The following is a 21291-nucleotide window of genomic DNA, read 5'->3' as shown; positions in this document are numbered from 1 at the left end:
ACTTGTTTATAGCTATAAAAAAAGAAGAGCTATTATTTAAAACATAGCTCTTCAATATTATGCCCAACAGCTTATTTGTAATGCGTACATCAGTCCTTGCAGTTCATTCACCTTCAAGATCAAATAAACTGCATTTGATATTTTTTGTTTAAAGTGCCATCTAATGTGAAGAAACCATCTTAAACATATTTTATAGAATATGTACAACCTCAATAAGTACAAGAGGAAACTGTGACAATAAGGAATGGTTTTAAGCAGTCTGATGTATGGCAATTAAAATCCAAAGTAGTGACAGGTGAAGTAGTATAATTTTAGTCCAAGTTAAAAAAAGTCAAGAAATATTACTTTTAAATAAAAAGGCTTATAACCTATCAGTTTAAAAGAAAACACTTCAAAGCATTTATAGTATAATTGTAAATTTTAAAAACATTCCCTATATCCTGTCTTCTTAACAAGGCATTGCAAAGTATGATCGAATAACTTCACGTATCTTGCATCAAACGTAGAAACTAAGTTTCAAGTAGCAGTTCTGGTGGAAGACAGAAAAACCCAAAGGTCTGAGCTCAATAAAGCTGAAAGAGAGTTAATGTTTAACGTTCAGCTTTCAAGGGATACCTATTTACCGTAATAAATATCTTCAAATAAATACTTGGCTCTGGGCAAGTTCATAACATTTAAGAACTTTTACAGAAGAATAAAAGAGTAAGTTTAAAAACAAGGAATCTATTACATATAATAGGTTAGAAAAAACATGTATCGGATATATTACAAAAAATACATCGCATAAAACCAAATGGCTCTTATCTACTAAATATACTCTTTTAAGGAAAATATCCCATAACCACCCTGTCTTAGAAATCTGTACTCTTTACTAATTTAGTTCAGTTAAATATTCATTTTTCATATTGGATTACTGGCCAGATAATAAAAATCGTCATTAAAGAAAAACCCATCTCATCATTTAAAAAATTTTTAAATATTTTTATTTGTTTTTTTGTTTATTTTAGTAGGCTCTACACCCAACATGAGGCTTGAAATCACAATCCCTGGATCAAGAGTTGCACGCTACAGTGACTGAGCTAGCCAGGCACCCCATCTCATCTTTTTTAAATTCCATGTAGAATCAAAGCTTAACTGAAACCTTTTAGTTCCAATGCTTGCTGCTAAAAGCTTCGATTCTATTTCTGAAGATCACTAAAAAATTCCCTACTTTCAAGAATATTATTTTTTTTTATTTTTTATTTTTTTTATTTTTGGGACAGAGAGAGACAGAGCATGAACGGGCGAGGGGCAGAGAGAGAGGGAGACACAGAATCAGAAACAGGGTCCAGGCTCTGAGCCATCAGCCCAGAGCCCGACGCAGGGCTCGAACTCACGGACCGCGAGATCATGACCTGGCTGAAGTCGGACGCTTAACCGACTGCGCCACCCAGGCGCCCCTCAAGAATATTATTTTAAACCGCAATTAAAATTAAAGAAAAAATGTACTTATAGATAAGAAATTAAGCATTCATGAATAGATCAAGAATCCAGAATACAACCTGATATATTAATAAAGACATGCCTTACAAATGTTTTCCAAACATTTAGCAATATCTTTTTAAAAAGGAAAGTATAGGGGGGTGCCTAGGTGGCTCAGTCAGTTGAGCGTCTGACTGTGGCTCAGGTCATGATCTCACAGTTCGTGGGTTTGAGCCCCATGTCAGGCTCTGTGCTGACACCTCAGAGCCTGGAGCCTGCTTTGGATTCTGTGTCTCCTTCTCTCTCTGCCCCTCCCCTGCTCATGCTCTGTCTCTCAAAAATAAATAAATATTAAAAAAATTTTTTTTAAATAAATAAATATAAAGGAAAGTATAAAGGTAACTATTCTACTATTTAGCTCTTAGGTAAGTCATGATGAAATGTTTTAGATTGCATTATCTCACATTATGATCATTTCAACTTCCAATGTTCTATACCTTGCGATTTTCCCAGATATATATGCGATTTTCCCAGAAAGCAATTTTTGCTTTTCCTCATCACTGCATAAAGCAATGTGCCTGAGAATAACTGGTAGTCTGCTATGATGTAAATATATTTACACCTTATTTGTATTTATACACATTTGAAAACCAAATGACGTCGTTAGTATCTTATCCTAAACAGCATCATTTGTATAAATTTGTCTATGGTGAGTTATTTTTGAAATAATGATTTTAAAAAGGCCTGTTAAGGGGCGCCTGGGTGGCGCAGTCGGTTAAGCGTCCTACTTCAGCCAGGTCACGATCTCGTGGTCCGTGAGTTTGAGCCCTGCGTCGGGCTCTGGGCTGATGGCTCAGAGCCTGGAGCCTGTTTCCCATTCTGTGTCTCCCTCTCTCTCTGCCCCTCGCCCGTTCACGCTCTGTCTCTCTGTCCCAAAAATAAATAAACGTTGAAAAAAAAAAAAAAGAAAAAAAAATTTAAAAAGACCTGTTAAGTAGGTGCTCCTTTACTTGGCTAAAGTGGCAGACTTAATAACATTGACTAGAATTCTAAGATTACCTAAGATCTACTACAAACTACAAGCCAAAAAATTTCCGTATCTGCTTAATTTGCTCAATCTTACATTACCCGACAACATGTCTGGAAATCTGAGTGTTGTTAGAGAAGTTAACAGTGTGAACTTTTTCACTACTGGAAAAATAAAAGTGGTATCCTGTTGATTTGTACTGCATTAGTATTTTGCTACCTAAGCTCATATATAAAATTCTAAGATAGAAATCTCAATATATAATTTGAAAGCTTTTTATATTTTATAAAAAGCATTACACACTAAGAACACTGTCCAAATTATCAAAAAGAGTATAGTGAAGTATTAGTCTACCAAAGATTATTTTTTCATTTCCTCAAGATTAAATTTTCATAAGTGCACAAGGATTTTCTTTAAGATGCTAAAGAATCCAGCAAATTTTAAATATTTGCTCTCATCTACTCTCAAATTCAATCCATATTAGTGGAAGACAAGGATAAAATAGATGATTGAAATTCACAGATAATACAAACTGTACCCAAATATTTCAACTTTCTCTACTAAACCTTCTCCCAGAAATGCTAACAATTAGCAAGACTGAGCAATCTTAGTTACACTCCCTTGCACTTTTAAAAAGCAATGAAATTACCTCAGAAAAAGCAGGAGACTCTGAAAAGTGTAAGACCTTGATGAAAGAAACTGAAGACAACACAAATAAATGGAAAGATATATTGTGTTCATGTTTGTACTACTCAAAGCAATCTATAATTAATGCACCCTCCATCAAAATACTAACCACATTTTTCACAGAACTAGAACAAAGAATCCTAAAATTTGTATGGACCCACAAAAGACCCTGCACAGCCAAAGCAATCCTGAGAAAGAACAACAAAGCTGGAGGTATCATGCTCCCTGATTTCACACTAGACTACAAAGCTATAGTAATTAAAACAGTATGGTATTGGCACAAAAACAGATCAATGGAATAGAATAGAAAGCCTAACAATAAACCCATGCATATATGGTCAATTAATCAATGACAAAGAAGACAAGAATAAACAATGGGAAAAGATAGTCTCTCCAATAAATGGCATTGGGAAAACTGGACAGCTGCATGCAGAAAAATGAAACTGGACCCTCTATCTTACACCATATACAAAAATAAATTCAAAATGGATTAAAGACTTGAATGTTAAGACTTGAAGCCATAAAACTCCTTTAAGAAAACATAGGCAATAAACTCCTTAACATTGTTTTTAGCAATAGATTTCAGACTAGTCTCCTCAGGCAAGGGCAACAAAAGCTAAAGTAAACAAGTGGGATCACATCATACTAAAAAGTGGAGAAAAGGGAACCCTCATAACTGTTGGTGGAAATGTAATTGGTGCAGCCACGATGGAAAACAGTATGAAGGTTCCTCAAAAAATTAAAAACAGAACTACTATACAATCCAGAATTCTACTTCTGGATATTTATCGGAAGAAGATGAAAACACAAATTCGAAGAGACACATGCACCCCTGTATTCACTGCAGCATTATTTACAACAGCCAAAATGTGAAGCACTGTAAGTATCCATTGATAGATGAGTAGATAAAGATGGGATATATATAAATACACATACAATGGAATATTACTCAGTCATAAAGAAATGAAATCTTGCCATTTGCAACAACATGGATGCACCTACAGAGTATTATGTTAAGGGAAATCTAAAAAACAAAGCATACAAACAAAACTCTTTGTTTACTGACTGTTCCTCTTAGCTACAATACAAGCTCCATGAGAGGAATGATTTTGTTTTGTTGCCACTATAGCATCAAGAATATAGAGGCATAGTGATATCTCAATACAAACTAAGATAGAAGAGGTAAGCCCATCCCCCCAACATCCACTACCCATTCTTTTTTTATAAGGGGAAAAAAGTCTTTGCTTGAACATGTAATTTATACAAATCATCTTCAATCATGAAGCAAATAATCCTACAAAAAGACACCATAAAAGATTGATTCCTTACTCCTAACACAGCACTTCTAAATGGAAAAACCTGGTTTTCAAGAATGGAACAATTAGAAGTCAATGCAAATACATAGCTATTTCACTGCAAACAGTATTTGAAAGATTTACCAATAACTAAGTCAATAGTTCCTTTGGAAGAAATCAATCCAGTATTATCAGCTGGAACTTTAAAAAAAAAAAAACACCACCACCAAAATCTTCAAATGATATTATATTTTGTACTACACAAGGAAACTACTACCTGCATTTTTAATAAGAGTATCTAGCTGGGCCTGAGAATTTAACAATCTAATAAGAAACATATGATCAGGGGAAAACTTCACTTTAATAAGTCTATATTACATGCTAGTTTATACAGCATTGCGTGAATTTGGGCAAGTCCTTTACAATGAAACAAAATTTTAAAAATTAAACAATAAAAAGAACCAAATCAACCAGTCCCAAGTCATGGAGAGGTTTTAGCCAACAAAAGATGGGGCATGAGATTGGCAAAAGAATTAAGTCAGAAGTTTAAAGTCCATTTAAAACCTTGAAAAAGTTGGTTTAATTGCTAATCTGCCCCTCCCCCAGTGGCACTCTGTCTCTCTCAAAAATAAACATTAAAAAAACGTTTTTTTAAAAAATAAGAATGCAACTTGCAATTTTGTAAATGTGATTCAGCAACAAAAATGGCATTTCATTTAAAAAACTCAACTCTGTGAAATAATTCTTTGTTTTAATTTTTTTTAATGTTTATTTTTGAGAGACAAAGAGAGAGACAGAGAGAGAGCAGGGGAGGGGCAGAGAGAGAGGGAGAGACAGAATCCGAAGCAGGCTCCAGGCTCCAAGCTGTCAGCACAGAGCCCAATGAGGGGCTCAAACTCACGAACCGCAAGATCATGACCTGAGCGGAAGAAGTTGGACGCTTAACCGACTGAGCCACCCAGGCACAGGCACCCTTCTGTGAAGTAATTCTTAATGAAAAGTTTCAATGCCTTGAAGGAAGATAGTTGGGGGGGATGGGTTAAACAGGTGATGGGGATCAAGGAGTACACATGTAATGAGCCCTGGGTGACAATGTATGGAAGTGCTGAGTCACTATACTGTATACCTAAAACTAGTATTACACTGTATGGTAACTGGAATTTAAACAAAACCTTAAAGAAAAAAAAAATTTCAGTGTGTTTAAATAGGAATGCGCAGAAACAGAACTCTAAAACACATAATTTTCTTTTCTTTTTAAACTTTATTTATTTAAAGAGAGAGAGCCTGCACACAAGCCAGGAAGGGGCAGAGAAGAGAGACAGAATCCTAAGTAGGCTACACCTCACCTGAGCAGAGATCAGGAATTTGACACTTAACTGACTGAGCCACCAAGATGTCTGAAAACATACAGCTTTCTTAAGGTCCCTCAGGGATTCATGTCCATCCTAAACATGCAAAATACACTCATCCCATCCCAACACTGCCAAAAGTTTCAACCATTCCATCATCAACTCAAGTCCAAAATGTCATTATCTAATCAGGTATGAGTGAGACTCTGGGTAGGATACTTCACGAGGCAAAATTCCTTTCCAACTGTGATACTGTGAAACTAGAAAGCAAGTTATTGCTTCTAAAATACAGTAGTGGGACAGGCACAGGATAAGTTAAGGAGTTTCCCATTCCAAAAGGAAGGAAATGGTAGAAAGAAAGGTGTCACTGGTACCAGGCAATTTCAAAATCCAGAAGGTCAAATTCCATTAGGTTTCAAGACTTGGGGATACAGTGGCCTGCAGCTCTACCCTCTGGGTCTTACTCCTTTTTCTCGAAGGGAAGTACATGTTTGCAGCTGAGTAGTGTTATCAGCTTGTTTCCTACCTATAGAATTTAGAAAATTCATTTGCCTTTCCTCATCCTGTTAGTCCACACTGGCAGTGTTTCTGCTGATATAACACTCTCAAAACCCTTCTAGGTCACCTGTGTATGCCATGAGGGTTCATGCCATTAGACAAGATGGTCCTACAAAGGACTTGATCTCTACTCAATCTGTGTTCCTGGCTTTTGCTGAGATTACTGAGGAGATACAAGAGTCACATGCCTAATCTCTTCAGCAAGAGTAAAAAGTTATCTAGCCATGCTTTCAGCTTTCTCTCCACAGCACGCTTTCCTAACAATGAATCTCCTAATTTCCGTGTCTTCTGCAACCTAGATAGGCTAAGAGTCTCCCAAATCCTCAAGTCGTGGGATCTTTTATGCTTTACGGTTCTTCTCACAATCTCTCCCTTTCCTCCCAAATTTATAATAAGCTGCAAGAAACCGGGCCACAACTTCAACCCTTGGCTTGGAAATCTCCTCAGCTAAATATCCAAGTTCACTGCTTATAAATTCTTTCTATATAAGTGTAGGACACAATTCAGCTAGGCTTTCTGGCACTATATAACAAATATCTATCTCCTTTCCTTCATTTTCTAGTAATATGTTCCTCCTTTCCTTCTGACTCAACAGAGGCACCTTCAACATTTCTATTTCTACCAATATACTGTTTGTGATGGTACATTATTCTCTATGATGATATTGGCTTTCTCTCTCATGCCTCTAACTTTGTTCTGAGCCCTCACCAGCAATGCCTTTAATGTCCATATTTCTACCAACAGTCTTTTCAAGGGAGTCAATGCTTTTTCTATCACGTACCTCAAAATTCTTCCAGTTTCTACCCATTACCTATTTCCAAAGACATTTCTAGAGTTTTAGTTATTTGTTGCAGTAGCACCCCACTTCCTGGTATGAAAATCTATATTAGTTTCCTGTGGCTGCTATAACAAACTACCACAAACTTGGAGGCTTAAAACAACAGAAACTTATTCTTTCACAGCCTTGAGGCAAAGTCTAAAAACCATATCACTGAGCTAAACTCAGGTGTCAACAGGGCCACACTCCCTCCAGAGGCTCCAGCGGAGAATCTGTTCCTTGCTTCTTCTAATTCTAGTGGCCAGAATTGTATTTGGTAAACAAAATACAACTATGATCATAAGAGTGAACATTTTTATAGAGAAGGACCACTCAGGAAAAAGATCAGGCTAAGGATCATGATCAAACATTAACTGCCATGATAGGCAGGCAATCACATCCATAACTAAAGATTGAATATGTGGTTTCAAAGCTACTATATAACAGATTCTCTCCTCCCTCAAACCTTTAAATTTTAAAACCTGCTTTATACTCAAATGGAAAGCAGAGTTAAAGATAGATTCATTTTTGTTCTTACCTCTACACAGTCAAAGTTCTCATCAACTTTAGACGCATATTCAACACGGAACATTGTTGACAGGCTACCAGCAATATAGTATAACAGGATCTTCAGACCCTTGTAACCAAAAGCAGTTTCACTGAAAAGGAAAAAAATATCAATAATCTGAGACCCCAGAAAGAATCTTGCAAAGTCATTACCAAGTATTAACCATCCATATAAACAAGTTTAACTTTATGGGTAGTTTCAAGATTTTAAAGTACACCTGTTTTAAAAAGAAACAAGTATTTGTAATGAAACTGTCTCAGCTTTCCTCATTTATAAAATGAGAGGGGCGCCTGGGTGGCTTAGTAGGTGAAGCATACAACTCTTGATCTCGGGGTTATAAGTTTGAGCCCACACTGGGTGCAGAGATTACATAAAAATCAAATCTTTAAAAAAAATAAGAGAAAATAACAGCACCTACCTTCGGGATGTTGTTTGGGTTGAATGAGGAAGTTAATACCTGTAAACTGCTCATAATGTTGACTAACACATTATACAAGTAGTAATAAGTGTCAGATGTTACTGCTACTGTTGCAGCTGCTGCTATTATTACTAGTACCAGAGAGCATTTCAAATCAGACACAAGTGGTATTAAACTGGTACCTGGCTAGGCAAGCAGCTAACATGTAGCTTTGGCCCAGTCTTGCCTCCAATTTACCACCTGCTTCTATCATCAAGATACCAGAGCTGCTGAGAGTGGTGAAAGCACCTAATTACACCCCTGTATGAACTCAGAAAGCAGAACTGGGGCTGCTATTTTTCCAATCCTGCTCCCTGAAATCCATCTACGCCTTGATATTCTCTAAAAAGAGTCTTCCAAAATGTGAATCTAAAATATTCAGAATAGGTAGGGGCGCCTGGGTGGCTCAGTCGGTTGAGCGTCCCACTGCAGCTCAGGTCACGATCTCACGGTTTGTGAGTCCGAGCCCTGCGTCGGGCTCTGGGCTGATGGCTCAGAGCCTGGAGCCTGCTTCCGATTCTGTGTCTCCCTCTCTCTCTGCCCCTCCCCCATTCATGCTCTGTCTCTGTCTCAAAAATAAATAAACATTAAAAAATAAAAAATAAATAAAAAATAAAAAATATTCAGAATAGGTAAAGCTACAGTGACAGAAAGTAGATTAATGATTGCCTAGGGCTGGGGAGAGTAATGGGGAAAAAGAGCATGACTGCTAACTGGTTATGGGAATTTGGGTAGGAATGACAAAAATATTCTAAAACTGATTGTGAAGATGACTACACAACACTCATTATGCTAAAAATCATTGAGCTGTATACTTTAAATACAGGGGCGCCTGGGTGGCTCAAGTTCAGTTAAGCGTCCGCCTTCAGCTCAGGTCACGATCTCACAGTTTGTGAGTTCGGGCCCCACGTCAGGCTCTAAGCTGACTGTTCGGAGCCTGGAGCCTGGAGCCTGCTTCGGATTCTGTGTCTCCCTCTCTTTCTGTCCCTCCCTGGTTGTGCTCTCTTTCCCAAAATGAATAAGCATTAAAAAATGTTTTAAAAAGTAGATCAACTATATAGTAAATTATATCTCAATAAAGCTTTTCTTTTTTTAAGTGAATTCTGAAGAAGAGTGCCTGGAAGAAGCAGTGCCATTTCCAGATTTCTGTCTAGACTACCAAAATAAAGTATTAGCAGTGTCCATTCCAGGACTCTGAAAGTTATGTTTATAAAATGGAATGGCAATGATAGTAGTATCAAGGTCATACCTGAGTCATAAGACATGGTCATCATAATTATCTGTCATCTGTCTAACTTAGGAGTATGCAAGCATTTTTAATGACATGCAAAACAGAATGAATGTACAGAATACCATTAAGAAGCATCATCTGTAGACTAGATCCTATGCACCAAAGGAAGAGATTTTAAATAGCAGTAATAGGAAGAGAATAAAAAAAATAGCTCCTTAAAAATAGAAATCCAAAAAGAAAACATTCCTCTTTTTATAATAAAATAAAACCTATTTGAAATACAAAAGACTCAAATTTTGGCATGAATCAATACATAATAAAATACAATTATTACTATTTAATAGCACATAAAATGCCTAATCTGATACATTAATAATGAAAACTTCTGAGGAAATTTGTCAATGAAGAGACATCTGTCAATTTCAAAACACATGAAGGGCAGCTGGGTGGCTCAGTTGGTTAAGCATCCGACTCAATTTCAGCACAGGTCATGATCTCACCATTCGTTAGTTTGAGCCCTGCATCAGACTCTGCACTGGCAGTGCAGAACCTGTTTGGGATTCTCTCTCCCTCTCTCTCTGCTCCTCCTTTACTAGCGTGCTCTCTTTCTCTTAAGATCAGTATACTTTAAAAAACAAAAACCACATTAAATAAATATGTGGACAATGCTGAAATAACACATAGGTAAAACAGCCATGAAGGGAAATATTTTAAATGTCAACTATATCAAAACACGCTTTCTTCCTACAACAAACCAGAGTTCCTTAGGAAAATGGCTGACTCCAGAAACACTGGAAAAAGTATACGATGAATCTCCATATCAGAAGGTAAAGTGTCCCCAAAATGATGATGATATATCAAAAGGATTCAAAAGCCCATTTGAAATGGGGTAATTTGAGTGTCACAATAACAGTAATGGATTATAACTCATTGGATTAAAAAAGAAGAATCCTTGAGTCTCTTCTGATATACACAAAGAAATACTTAAGGGGAAAAAAAAGAGCTCTTCCTTACAGAATGCCAACTAATAAATGTAGAAGGTATGACAAAGTTAGAGAATCACTATTTTATAATCACAGTAAAGTACCAATTCAGGCAAGAATCATCAATGGATTTAAAACTACTGGGTGAAAAAGACTGATAGGGAACAGTATATTTTCAGTCTCAGAGTATCTCCCCACAGATTACATAATAAAGGAAAAAACCTTACAGTGGAGAAAGCTGACAAGCACCTCTAAACTAAGTTAACAAGTTATGGAACAAACTGACATCATGGGCTTTCTGATTGTGACAGACTAAGGACACGCACAACTTCTGTTAAGGTACTACAAAAATGCACAATATCTGAATTTAATCATGAAGAAAAATCAAACTAATCCAAAATTAAAGTTTATAAAACTAACCTATAACCCACAAAAACGTGATATCTTGAAAAACAAAAAGGCTGAGGAACTGTTTCAGATTAAAGGAGCCTAAACTAAATGCAATATATGACTCTGGATTGGATCCAGAATGAAGAAAATTGTTAAAAAGAATTACTGGAAACCAATTGGCAAAATTTGGACTGTGGATGATATATTAGAAAATAGTATTACAGCAATGTTAAATTTCCTGAGTTTTGATAATTCTATGGTTACTGTCCTTGCTTTTAGGAAATACATTATAAAGAATTTAGGAGTAAGGGATCAAGATACATCTGCAACCAACCCTCAAATGGTTCAACAACATACCAATAGATCTATATAGCAGTGAATGATTAAAGCAAATATAACTAAATGGTAACTGGGGAATCTAGATTTTAAAGAATATAAGAGTACTATTCTTATAATTTTCTGCAAATCTGAAGTTTTTTTCAAAATCAAAAGTTAAAAAAAATGGTAACTCACTATATAATGTAATGAAGCTATAAGAAATTAAGGAATTGTGCTGAATATCCTAGGTTATATCTTTAACATTGCTTTCAAAAATAAATTTCTCTGTAAATAAATAAACTGCTTACTCATCATCGAAGAACAACTTGAGCTTTCCAGCTTTAGGAGAGTATATTTTGTACTAAAAGCAATATAGCGCAGCAAGAGGAAGAAAAAAGTAGTAGTTACAAATATGGGCTTCACAGTCAGACTGCCTGAATCTGAACTCTGGCCAGTCAGATGTCCTTAAGCAACTACCCAATTCCACCAATTTACAGTGTAATGACTAGTTATACCATCGCTAAAACAGCTGTGAGAATTAAATGAGAGAATGCCTCTAAAGTACTCTGTGATAAGTATTATATAGTAAACTGGTATCTCAATGTCAAAAATGCCATTCTAATGTATATTTTAAATAAATTACATAAAAACAACAAAGAAAATAAAGTCTGATTTCTAGATCTTAAAAAAAAAAAAGTGTTGGTTTTTTTTTTTGGCCATACTAATTTGGCAAACATCTTACTATGTTACTTACTCATCCCCAAAGAGTTGATGGGTATATTCAGGAAAGAAAGTTCTAATGTCATTCTCAAGATCTTCAGGAAAACGAACTGTTTAAAAGAATAAAAAATATAGAGATATTAAAGATACTAAATTAAAGATATTAAAGGTGACAGGTATTTCCATTTCAAGAATTTCACTATAACTAGGGTACAGCCAACATTTTTCTTATGTAAAATGTCACTTCTCCATTATATGATTTACATCGGATTCTCATGAGACAAATGAACAATGAATAATATTGCTTTGAGTGCTTTAGCATCAAAACCCTACTGATTCTAAGAATTAGAAAACTAGGTATGAGAGGCATCTGATTTAGTTTTTATTTTTCTATATGTTTATATACAATGAAAAGAGTAAAAGAAAATAAAACCAAAAAGATACTCGCAGGTAAGAAAAGCTACAGCATCAATGAAAGAAAAACAAAAACAACAACAACAAAACCTATGGAAAACATTCTGAGGACAAGAATAATCTGAGTTTTGAAAAGGCCTTTATCGTCACATCATTCTTTATCAGTGCAAGATGATATTTATGTTGTTACTAGGTTTTAGAGGGGTTTTTTTTGCTATTAAAAGTAATACTGCAATGACATCCTCATACACACACCTTGCTGTACAAGTACACACAGGATAAATTCCTGGCAGAAGTGCTGAGTAAAAGTACTGAATTATTTTTGTAAATATTGCTTAACTGTTCTCTAAAAATACTTTAACAGTATGTATATGTATGTATGTATATGTACATACATATGTATATATGTATACGTGTATGTATATGTATATATACATATATACACGCATGCACATACACCCACCTACGCGCAGTTACTTAGATTCCTTTGCTTCCCACATTCTTGACAATGTTCTGGACCCTCAACTTTAATTTCTACCAATTTAAGATGGAAAAGGGTACTCTGTTATTTTATTTGCATTTATTGTGACTTCTGATATTACCGGACATTTTCCCAGGATAATTTATCTTATGTATAATTTATCTTACCCCACCATCTTTAAATTGAAGAATGAAAAGTTGTACATGAAAAATTTCTACCATTGTCCTCCTACAACAGATCATTCACAGGATGCCAAAGTATCATCCAGCAGATTAATGATTTACAAAAGAAAAGATAGCTTTTCACATAGACATCTGGCAGTCACCACCTTTTCAAGACCAACATTGTATGTCTGCTGATTCAATGCAATATAAAACATACATTTTCCTACCAAAAATGTTTATGCCAGATCTAATCCAGCTTTAAACCTTCCAATTTACAAGAAATATGGAGGACAGAGTAACAGGTGAACTACTACTAAAAGAAAACAGACAAATCAAGAATGTAGATTTGTCTAATAATTCTATACAATGACTTTACCAAATAAATCAATGGCAGAGGGGCAAAAAGTTCCATGTTGAGGGGAGGGATTGTTCTGGATTAAAAGAAATTAAAGAAACTTTACAGCCAACCATAATGCATGATCCTTGACTGAATTCTGGTTTAAATAATTAAAAAAAAAAAAGCTATTGAAGACTTTCAAGGACAACCAAGGAAACCAGAAAATTACATGATATCAAAAAATTACCATTACTTTTTATAGGTGTAATAATGGAATTATGGTTATATATGTAAATATTCATATATTAGAACATGTGCTATGAGGGAACTGTCATATTTAGAAATCTATTTGCAAAGAATTCAGCAAATGTACATACTAAAGCAAATACAACGGGGTGCCTGGATTGCTCAGTAGGTTGAGTGTCCGACTCTTGATTTCAGCTAAGGTCATGACCCCAGGAATGTGGGATCAAGCCCTATGCTGGGCTCTGTGCTGTGTGGAGCCTGCTTAAAATTCTCTCTCTGCCCCCCCCCCCAAATAAAATAAAATGTAAAAAAATATTCTAAAGCAAATATGACAAAATTTTAATTGCTGAATTTAGGTATTAGATATAAAAGTAAGTAATGTTCTATTCTCTCAAGTTTTCTATGTGTTTACAAATTTTCATGATGAAAATTGAAATTAAAAAAAGCCTGGGCAAATACAGCAAAATGTTAAGATGTGGAAAAGCTGAGTGATGGGATCATGATATTCATTAGTTTGCTATGTATTTTTTGCATGTCTGTAATATTTCACAATAAAAAAATAAATAAATCCAGTATGTTTAGACTCATTAACCCCCCAAATTTCCCACCACTGCATCTCTAATATTTAAAAATGTTTAGAAGCCTCTAGAAATTATTAAAAATTAACTGCAAACTACTGCTTCTAATATAGAGCACTTTGGTAGTGATGAAGAGACACAGACAAAAAGAAACATTATAAATGTCAAAAACCTAGCTGTGATAACTATTTCTATAGTTTGGATTGGCTTTCTTCAACGTTCCTGTCATCTAAACTACTAAGGTTTTACTATTTCGGCATGAAATGTAGTCCACAGGTAATAGGAACTAAAAGAAAGAAAAAGCAAAGTGATGAGTCTTTTAACTGAAGTAAAACTCAAATACTTTAAGGCAAATATATAATTAAATATTTATTGCTTGGATCTGATTAGATTTGGGTGAAATAATCCGAGAGAGATTCTTTAAAACCAATGCTATATATATAGGATTCTTTTAATATCTAATAAATGAAGTTTTTTAAATAATTTTTTTAATCTTTAAGTTTATTTGAGAGAGAGAGAAAGCACGAGTTGGGGGGTGGGGGAATCCCAAGCAATTTTACCACTACCTCTTCCTAGCTCACTCCTTGTGATACCTCAACTCTAACAATTTTTTAACCTCCAACCTCCACTAGGACTTACAATGTATTGATTAGAACACAATTTTCACTGTTCCTCCCCTCCTTTGTACCCTCACTTTCCAGTGTAGGATTCCATGGCCAATCAATATTATCACTCCCTCATAAACATCCTTAACTCCTTTGCTCCAATCTTTGTCATGCCAGTCTGCTAAATCCCCACTCTAGTTAAGTCTGACGGTATGCCCACTTTTTGCTACACCCTTGCATCTTCATGTAGTTGACCTTGACTTTACATTCATGAGTACAAAACTTGGAAGTGGACCCCCCTTAGTGCTACCTGACAATCATACTATAGTTGTCAAGGCTACTCACTCTTGTTTGACAAGATGACTACTTCCTCAAACCTCCAACATCTTCTAGAAACACATTCTCATCTGATAACCTTGCTTCTTGTTTCACTTAGGAAACAGAAGCATTCACAAAAGAACCTGCACAACTGCCACTTCTATACCTAATTTATTGTAGCCATTCCCACGTCTTCCTTTTGTTAAACTGGCAGAGAAATTCTCCATGCTCCCATCTAAGACTAAGCCCTACAATGATATTCTCAAGAATATTCTCTCATATTCTCAAGATCACTCCACAAATACTCCTCATTCTTTTCCTGTACCATTCTCCCCTTCTCTGACAGATCATAGGCATCAGCATATAAACATGCTGTTATTTCTCCCATGCTTACGTAACTCTTGTTGCAATACTCATATCTGAAAAAGCCGTCTTCAATAGAAGGCAAGATGAAGAGTTAAAGTGGGGACAGACATAGAGACCCCTTTATTACCAGAGATAAAGAAGGAACTTTTTTTTTTTTTGAGATAGAGAGAGAATGTGTGTGAGCAGGGGAGGGGCAGTGGGAGAGGGAGAGAGAATCCCAAGCAGGCTCCATGCCCAGCACGGAGCCAGAAGCAGGACTCAATCCCACCACCATAAGATCATGACCTGAGCCAAAATCAAGAGCTGGATGCCTAAATGATGGAGCCACCCAAACACGCCAGGAAGGAACATTTTATAAATGCTTAAAGGGTTAATACATCAAGAAGACTCAGGCTCATCTGTATGCACCTAATACCAAATCTTCAAAATATATGAAGCATTAACTATGCTTCAATTAAAAAAAAAAAAAAGAAGAAAAATACATGAAGCAAAACTAGACAACTGAAGAAACAGACAAATCCACAATTATAGCTGGAATTTTCAATAGTCCTCTCTCAACTGTTCTGACAGAATAAGTAGATAAAAATCAGCAAAAATAAACAAGACTTGCATAACACCATTACACCAACTGACATTTATAGAACCTTGTATAAAACTGCAGAATATAAATTATTTACATTCTCTGGGACCCTCCCCAAACACCTGGGACATTCACCAAAACAGACAATATGTGCTAGACTATAAAACAAATCTCAAATTTAAAAGGACTGAAATAATCTGACCTTCCTGGAATTAACAGAAATCAGTATAATAAGGTAGCTAGAAAAGCCCCAAGTATTTGCAAATTAAGCAACATTTTTTCTGTGTAGCCCACAGATCAAAGAAGAAATAATAACAGAACAATAATAAAAAACACAACATAACAGAATTGGTGGGATGCAAGTAAATCAGTATTCAGAGGTAAATTTATAATTTTAATGCTAGTATTACAGAAGGAAAGTTTAAAACCAGTTATTTAAGCATTTACCTTGAGAAGGGAGTTTGTTTGTTTGTTTGTTTATTTATTTTGAGAGAGAAAGAACATGAGCAAGGGAGGGGCTAATAGTACTAAATCTACTAATGAGATTTGTAGTGACAAACCTTCCTACAAAGAAAACTCAAGGCCCACAAAGCTTCACCGGCAAATTTTATTGAACATTTAAAGAAGAAATATCAGTCTTTTGCAAACTCTTTTTAGAAGATGGAGAACACTTGCCAACGCATTTTATAAGGCTGGCAAAACCCTCATACCAAAATCAAACTAAGACCTAGAAAAAAAGATTACATCTACAAACGAATGTGGGGAGAACTGCTGTCTTAATAATACTGAGGCCTTCAGGGTGCCTGGGTGGCTCAGTTGCTGAAGCATCTGGCTCGGTTTTGGCTCAGGTCATGATCTCACAGTTTGTGAGATCGAACCCCACATTGGACTCTGAGACGACAGCATGGAGCCTTCTTGGGATTCTCTCTCTCTCTCTCTCTCTCTCTCTCTCTCTCTCTCTCCTGCTCTTTCCCTGCTCATGTGTGCATGCTCTCTTTTTCTCAAAATAAATAAACTTTAAAAATAATAATACTGAGCCCTTCAATCTATGAATTTTAAAAACTTACACCACCAAACATTCATGAGGATATGGAATAACCAGAATTATAATACATTATCAGAGAATGTGAAAGTACTTGGGAAGTCAGTCTGGCAAGTATCTCATAAAGCTAAACATACAACCATCCTATGACCGAGTAAATCTATGCTAGGAGTTTACCCTAAATAAAATCATGGGTCCACAAAAAGACTTATTACAAGAGCATTCTTAGCAGAGTTATTTATAACAACCAAAAACTAGAAAAACCGAAATGTCCATTAACTGATGAATAGTGATATATCCAACAACAGAATAGTATTCAGCCATAAATAGGAATGAACCTTTGATACAGGCAACAATAAGATGTACCTCAAACCCATGCTGATTGAACTAAGCCAGTCACAGAGTATACATGCATAACTACATTTATATAAAGTTCTAAAACAGGCAAAACTCTTTTTTTTTTTTTTTTTAATGAAAGGAATCAGAACAGTAATACTTTGCAGGAAGCAGGGACCGAAAGGGAAGGAACAAAGTTCTGTCCACTGAGAAGGCCATTCTCATTAATGTTAGAACAACACTAACAGCAATGAGTTTACCAGCTCACCTACTAGATCTTGGCTTCGAAATACCATTTTCCTCTTAAAAACAAAACAAAACAAAACAACAAAACAAAACAAAAAACCAGGGCTCCCTGGAGAAATGGCTGATTCCAGAGCTAGGACAGACATAACAGATGAGCCTGGAATATCTTGTTCTAAAAAATAATCAGAATGAAGTAATCAAATGAAGAGGACATGTAAAAATGACATAGAAGCCAGCATGAACTGGGCTCCCACTGGCCAAATCAGGGACAATATAGGCACCAAAATAAATGATAGTAACAGATTATAATCCACTAAATAAAAGAGGAACTAAATAAATGAAAGAACTGGAAGTTTAATGAAAAACTAACATGTGCAATGAAATCTGCATATCACTTCTGTGACATTCCTACCAGAAATATATAACCTTAAATAAACCATGAGCAAATATCAGATAAACCCAAATTGAGAACATTCTACAACATAACTTATCTATAATCCTCAACTGGTCAAGGTCATGAAAGTCAAGAAAAGACTTACAACTGTTTCAGTCTGAAGGGGACAAAAGAAAACAAGGCAACCAAATGTAAGCCCTGGCCCTAATTAAACTGGATCCCTTTGCTATAAAGGGCATTTTAAGATAAGTGGGAAATTTAAACAGAGTCTGAGAATTAGATGGTGATAATGTACTGATATTAATTTTCTAATTTTGATGACTATATTCTGGCCATGTATAATAATGTTCTTGTTTACAGTAAATATACATTAAAGAATATGTGGTGATGATGCATCAAGTCAGCAATTCTCAAACAGTTCAGGGAGAAAAAGTCTGTATTTATACCCAACTTTTCTGTAAGTCTGCAATTGGTTCAAAACAAAATTGGTTCAATGGCTCAGTTGGTTGAACATCCAACTCGATTTTGGCTTAGGTCATGATCTCGCGGTTCATGAGAGCAGTCCCCCATCTGGCTCTGCACTGTTGGACAGCCTGTTTGGGATTCTCTCTCTCTGTCCCTCCCCAGGTTATGCTCTCTCTCCGTCTCTTTTAAAATAAACTTTAAACAAAACAAAACAAAGGAATGTAGCCCACCAGACCTGCTGCATGTATCAACCCCCAAAACTGGGTTTTAAATTAAAACCCCCAAAATGCAGCTATTTTGGGGGGAAACCTCAAACCTCACTGAATCATACACTTATTGTGCATTTCATCGTGTATAAATTGTACAACACTTTTTAAAAAGCAAAAATAGGGGTGCCTGGGTGGCTCAGTCGGTCAAGTGTCTGACTTTGGCTCAGATCACGATCTCACCATTCATGAATTCAAGCCCCATGTTGGGCTCTGGGCTGACAGCTTGAAGCCTGGAGCCCGCTTTGGATTGTGTGTCTCCCTCTCTCTCTGTCCCTCCCCTGCGTGCACTCTCTCTCTCTCTCTTAAAAATAAACATTAAAAAATTTTTTTTAATAAATAAAAAGCAAAAATAAAGTTCTCTAACTTTATCCTAGGTCTTTCTCTAGCTACCCATTTCTCAACTCTGCTCCTGAGAAAATCTCTTCAAATATGGAGTCTATACTCCACTGCTAATTTCTCTCCTCTTAATTTTTCTAAATTACTATAAAGTAGTAGATCCTATGACTTCTCTCATTAAAAAAAAAGTTATCAAATCACTAAATCCCAATAGTTCTTATGTTATGAGACTACCAGCAACATTTGACATAGTTGATTACCTCTTCCTCCTTCAAATGCTTCAATCTTTTGGCTTCCAGATACTTCATTCTCCCAAGCTAGCCTTCTCAGTCACAATGGCTTCCTTAATATTCCTTGAACACATACAGCACATTCTGCACTTGTGATTCTGCTTTATGTTAACAATCTTCCTTGAGATATCTACATTGCTCACAAATTCATTCCTTTTATTACATACTCAAATGTCACCTTAGTAGTTGTACCTGATCACCCTGTATTTTCTCCATAACACAAGTCACAGTTTTCCATGTATTTATGTCTGTTTTTCATAACCAGAACGTAAGCTCCATGAAAAGAGAAACTATTTGTATACCGCTCTATCTCCAGTGCAGTTTTTTATCCCCAGATAAATTTCTGCCACATAAGTATAGCTAAATGAGTATTTGGCAAATGGAAGGCAGCTATGCTCACCACTATACGACCAACGCAGTATTTGACAAATGGTAAATGAACTTAAAATATAAACAATCTCAGTAGAACTAACAATATACTGTATTTTAATAATAGGTTATATGGCTTTTTTGTAGAATTTAAAACAGAGCATACTGGAGAATGACGAGGTCAGGGAAAACAATATATATATTACATGAGAAGTGCAAGGAAATAAGAGAAAAATAAGATAACAAAAGCACCAAACAATAAATATAAAGGAGATAAAATTATTAGGTAAAAAAAAACTATGCAATCAAATTCAAGTATATACTCTATAAAAGACATACCTAAAAGGAATGACAAGTTAAAAATACATGGAAGGGTCAAAAATGTATCATGCAAACTACAAAACCTGAAAATGTAATCTAACTTGTAAAAAAAAAAAAATTGCATTAAATGGCATAAGATCTCTTCATGATTAAGGTGAATTCTTTCAAGCCTTTACCTTTAGGTAAATCTAATGTTTTTAAAACTGGTGAGGGTGGGAGTGGTAAAATAGGAAAGCCAAGAAAAGTAGTCACAAAAAATACAAAAGCTGATCTTCACCTCCTCTAAAAAGAAAGCACAATGGACAAAAACACAGACCAATCTCATCTATAAGTGGTGGTAAGATAAAAATATTTAAATATAAAATAGTCTTCATCAATTCATTAAAAAAACCTCAAGATATTCATTTCAGAAATGCAAGGGTGGTTCAAAATACAAAGATATGATAATAAAATCTATTATATTAAATATTATGTAGTAGTAACATTTGCATGTAACATAATATAATCAAATATTTCCATGGAAACCAAAATGGCACTTGATAAATTCTAATATGGATGTTTAAATAAAAACTCTTTGCAAAACAAGACAAATTACTCTTCAAAGTAATAAGCAAGGATATTTAGTGAAGACACACTAGAACCATTCTCATTAAATTAAGGAACAGACGACTGTAATCATTTTTAAACACTGTTCTGAAAGTGCTTGCCAATGCAATCTGAAAAGAGAACAAAGAGGCATGTATATCAAAAACAAAGTGAATTTATGAAAATGACCAGATATGGTTATAAGCCTGAAAAACAATCAGCTGAAGCCACTCCCCAGAAAGCAAGAGAAGCCAGTAAAATTATCAGGTTTTAAAATATACTGAAAGGGGCACCTGGGTGGCTCAGTAGGTTAACTCTCTGACTTCGGTTCAGGTTATGATCTCACAGTCTGTGGGTTTAAGCCCCGCCTCAGGCTCGGTGCCAAAAGCTCAGAACCTGGAGCCTGCTTTGGATTCTGTGTCTCCCTCTCTCTCTGCCCCTCCCCCCACTCACACTCTGTCTCTCTCAAAAATAAAACATAAAAAAAAAATGTTTTAAATATATTGGGAAAAAAACCGTAACAGGGGCACCTGGGTGGCTCAGTCGGTTAAGTGTCCAACTGCTGATTTCAGCTCAGGTCACGACTGCACGGTTTGAGTTCAAACCCTGCGCCTGGCTCTGCAGTAACAGTATGGAGCCTGCTTGGGAATCTCTCTCTTCCCCTCTCTCTGCCCCTCCCTCATTCGTG

General features: G+C 35.7%; 2 protein-coding genes across 2 annotated transcripts in view; one reads left to right on the top strand and one right to left on the bottom strand.

Moving 5' to 3' along the window:
• Positions 1 to 21291, top strand: part of SLC25A12 (solute carrier family 25 member 12) — a 206765-nt gene that overhangs the window by 49929 nt on the left and 135545 nt on the right. The gene's annotated exons all lie outside the window — the stretch shown is intronic.
• HAT1 (histone acetyltransferase 1) overlaps positions 1 to 21291 on the bottom strand; it is a 57969-nt gene that overhangs the window by 29532 nt on the left and 7146 nt on the right. Inside the window, exons 3-4 of the mRNA XM_015086252.2 lie at positions 11896 to 11971; positions 7733 to 7853 (exon numbers count right to left, since the gene is read on the bottom strand). Coding sequence (XP_014941738.2) covers positions 7733 to 7853; positions 11896 to 11971 — 197 coding nt within the window. The remainder of the gene's footprint in view (positions 1 to 7732; positions 7854 to 11895; positions 11972 to 21291) is intronic.

This window comes from Acinonyx jubatus, chromosome C1 (assembly GCF_027475565.1).
Source record: "Acinonyx jubatus isolate Ajub_Pintada_27869175 chromosome C1, VMU_Ajub_asm_v1.0, whole genome shotgun sequence".
In the NCBI taxonomy this organism is placed as follows: domain Eukaryota; kingdom Metazoa; phylum Chordata; class Mammalia; order Carnivora; family Felidae; genus Acinonyx; species Acinonyx jubatus.
This window is presented reverse-complemented; position numbering and strand designations above follow the sequence as displayed.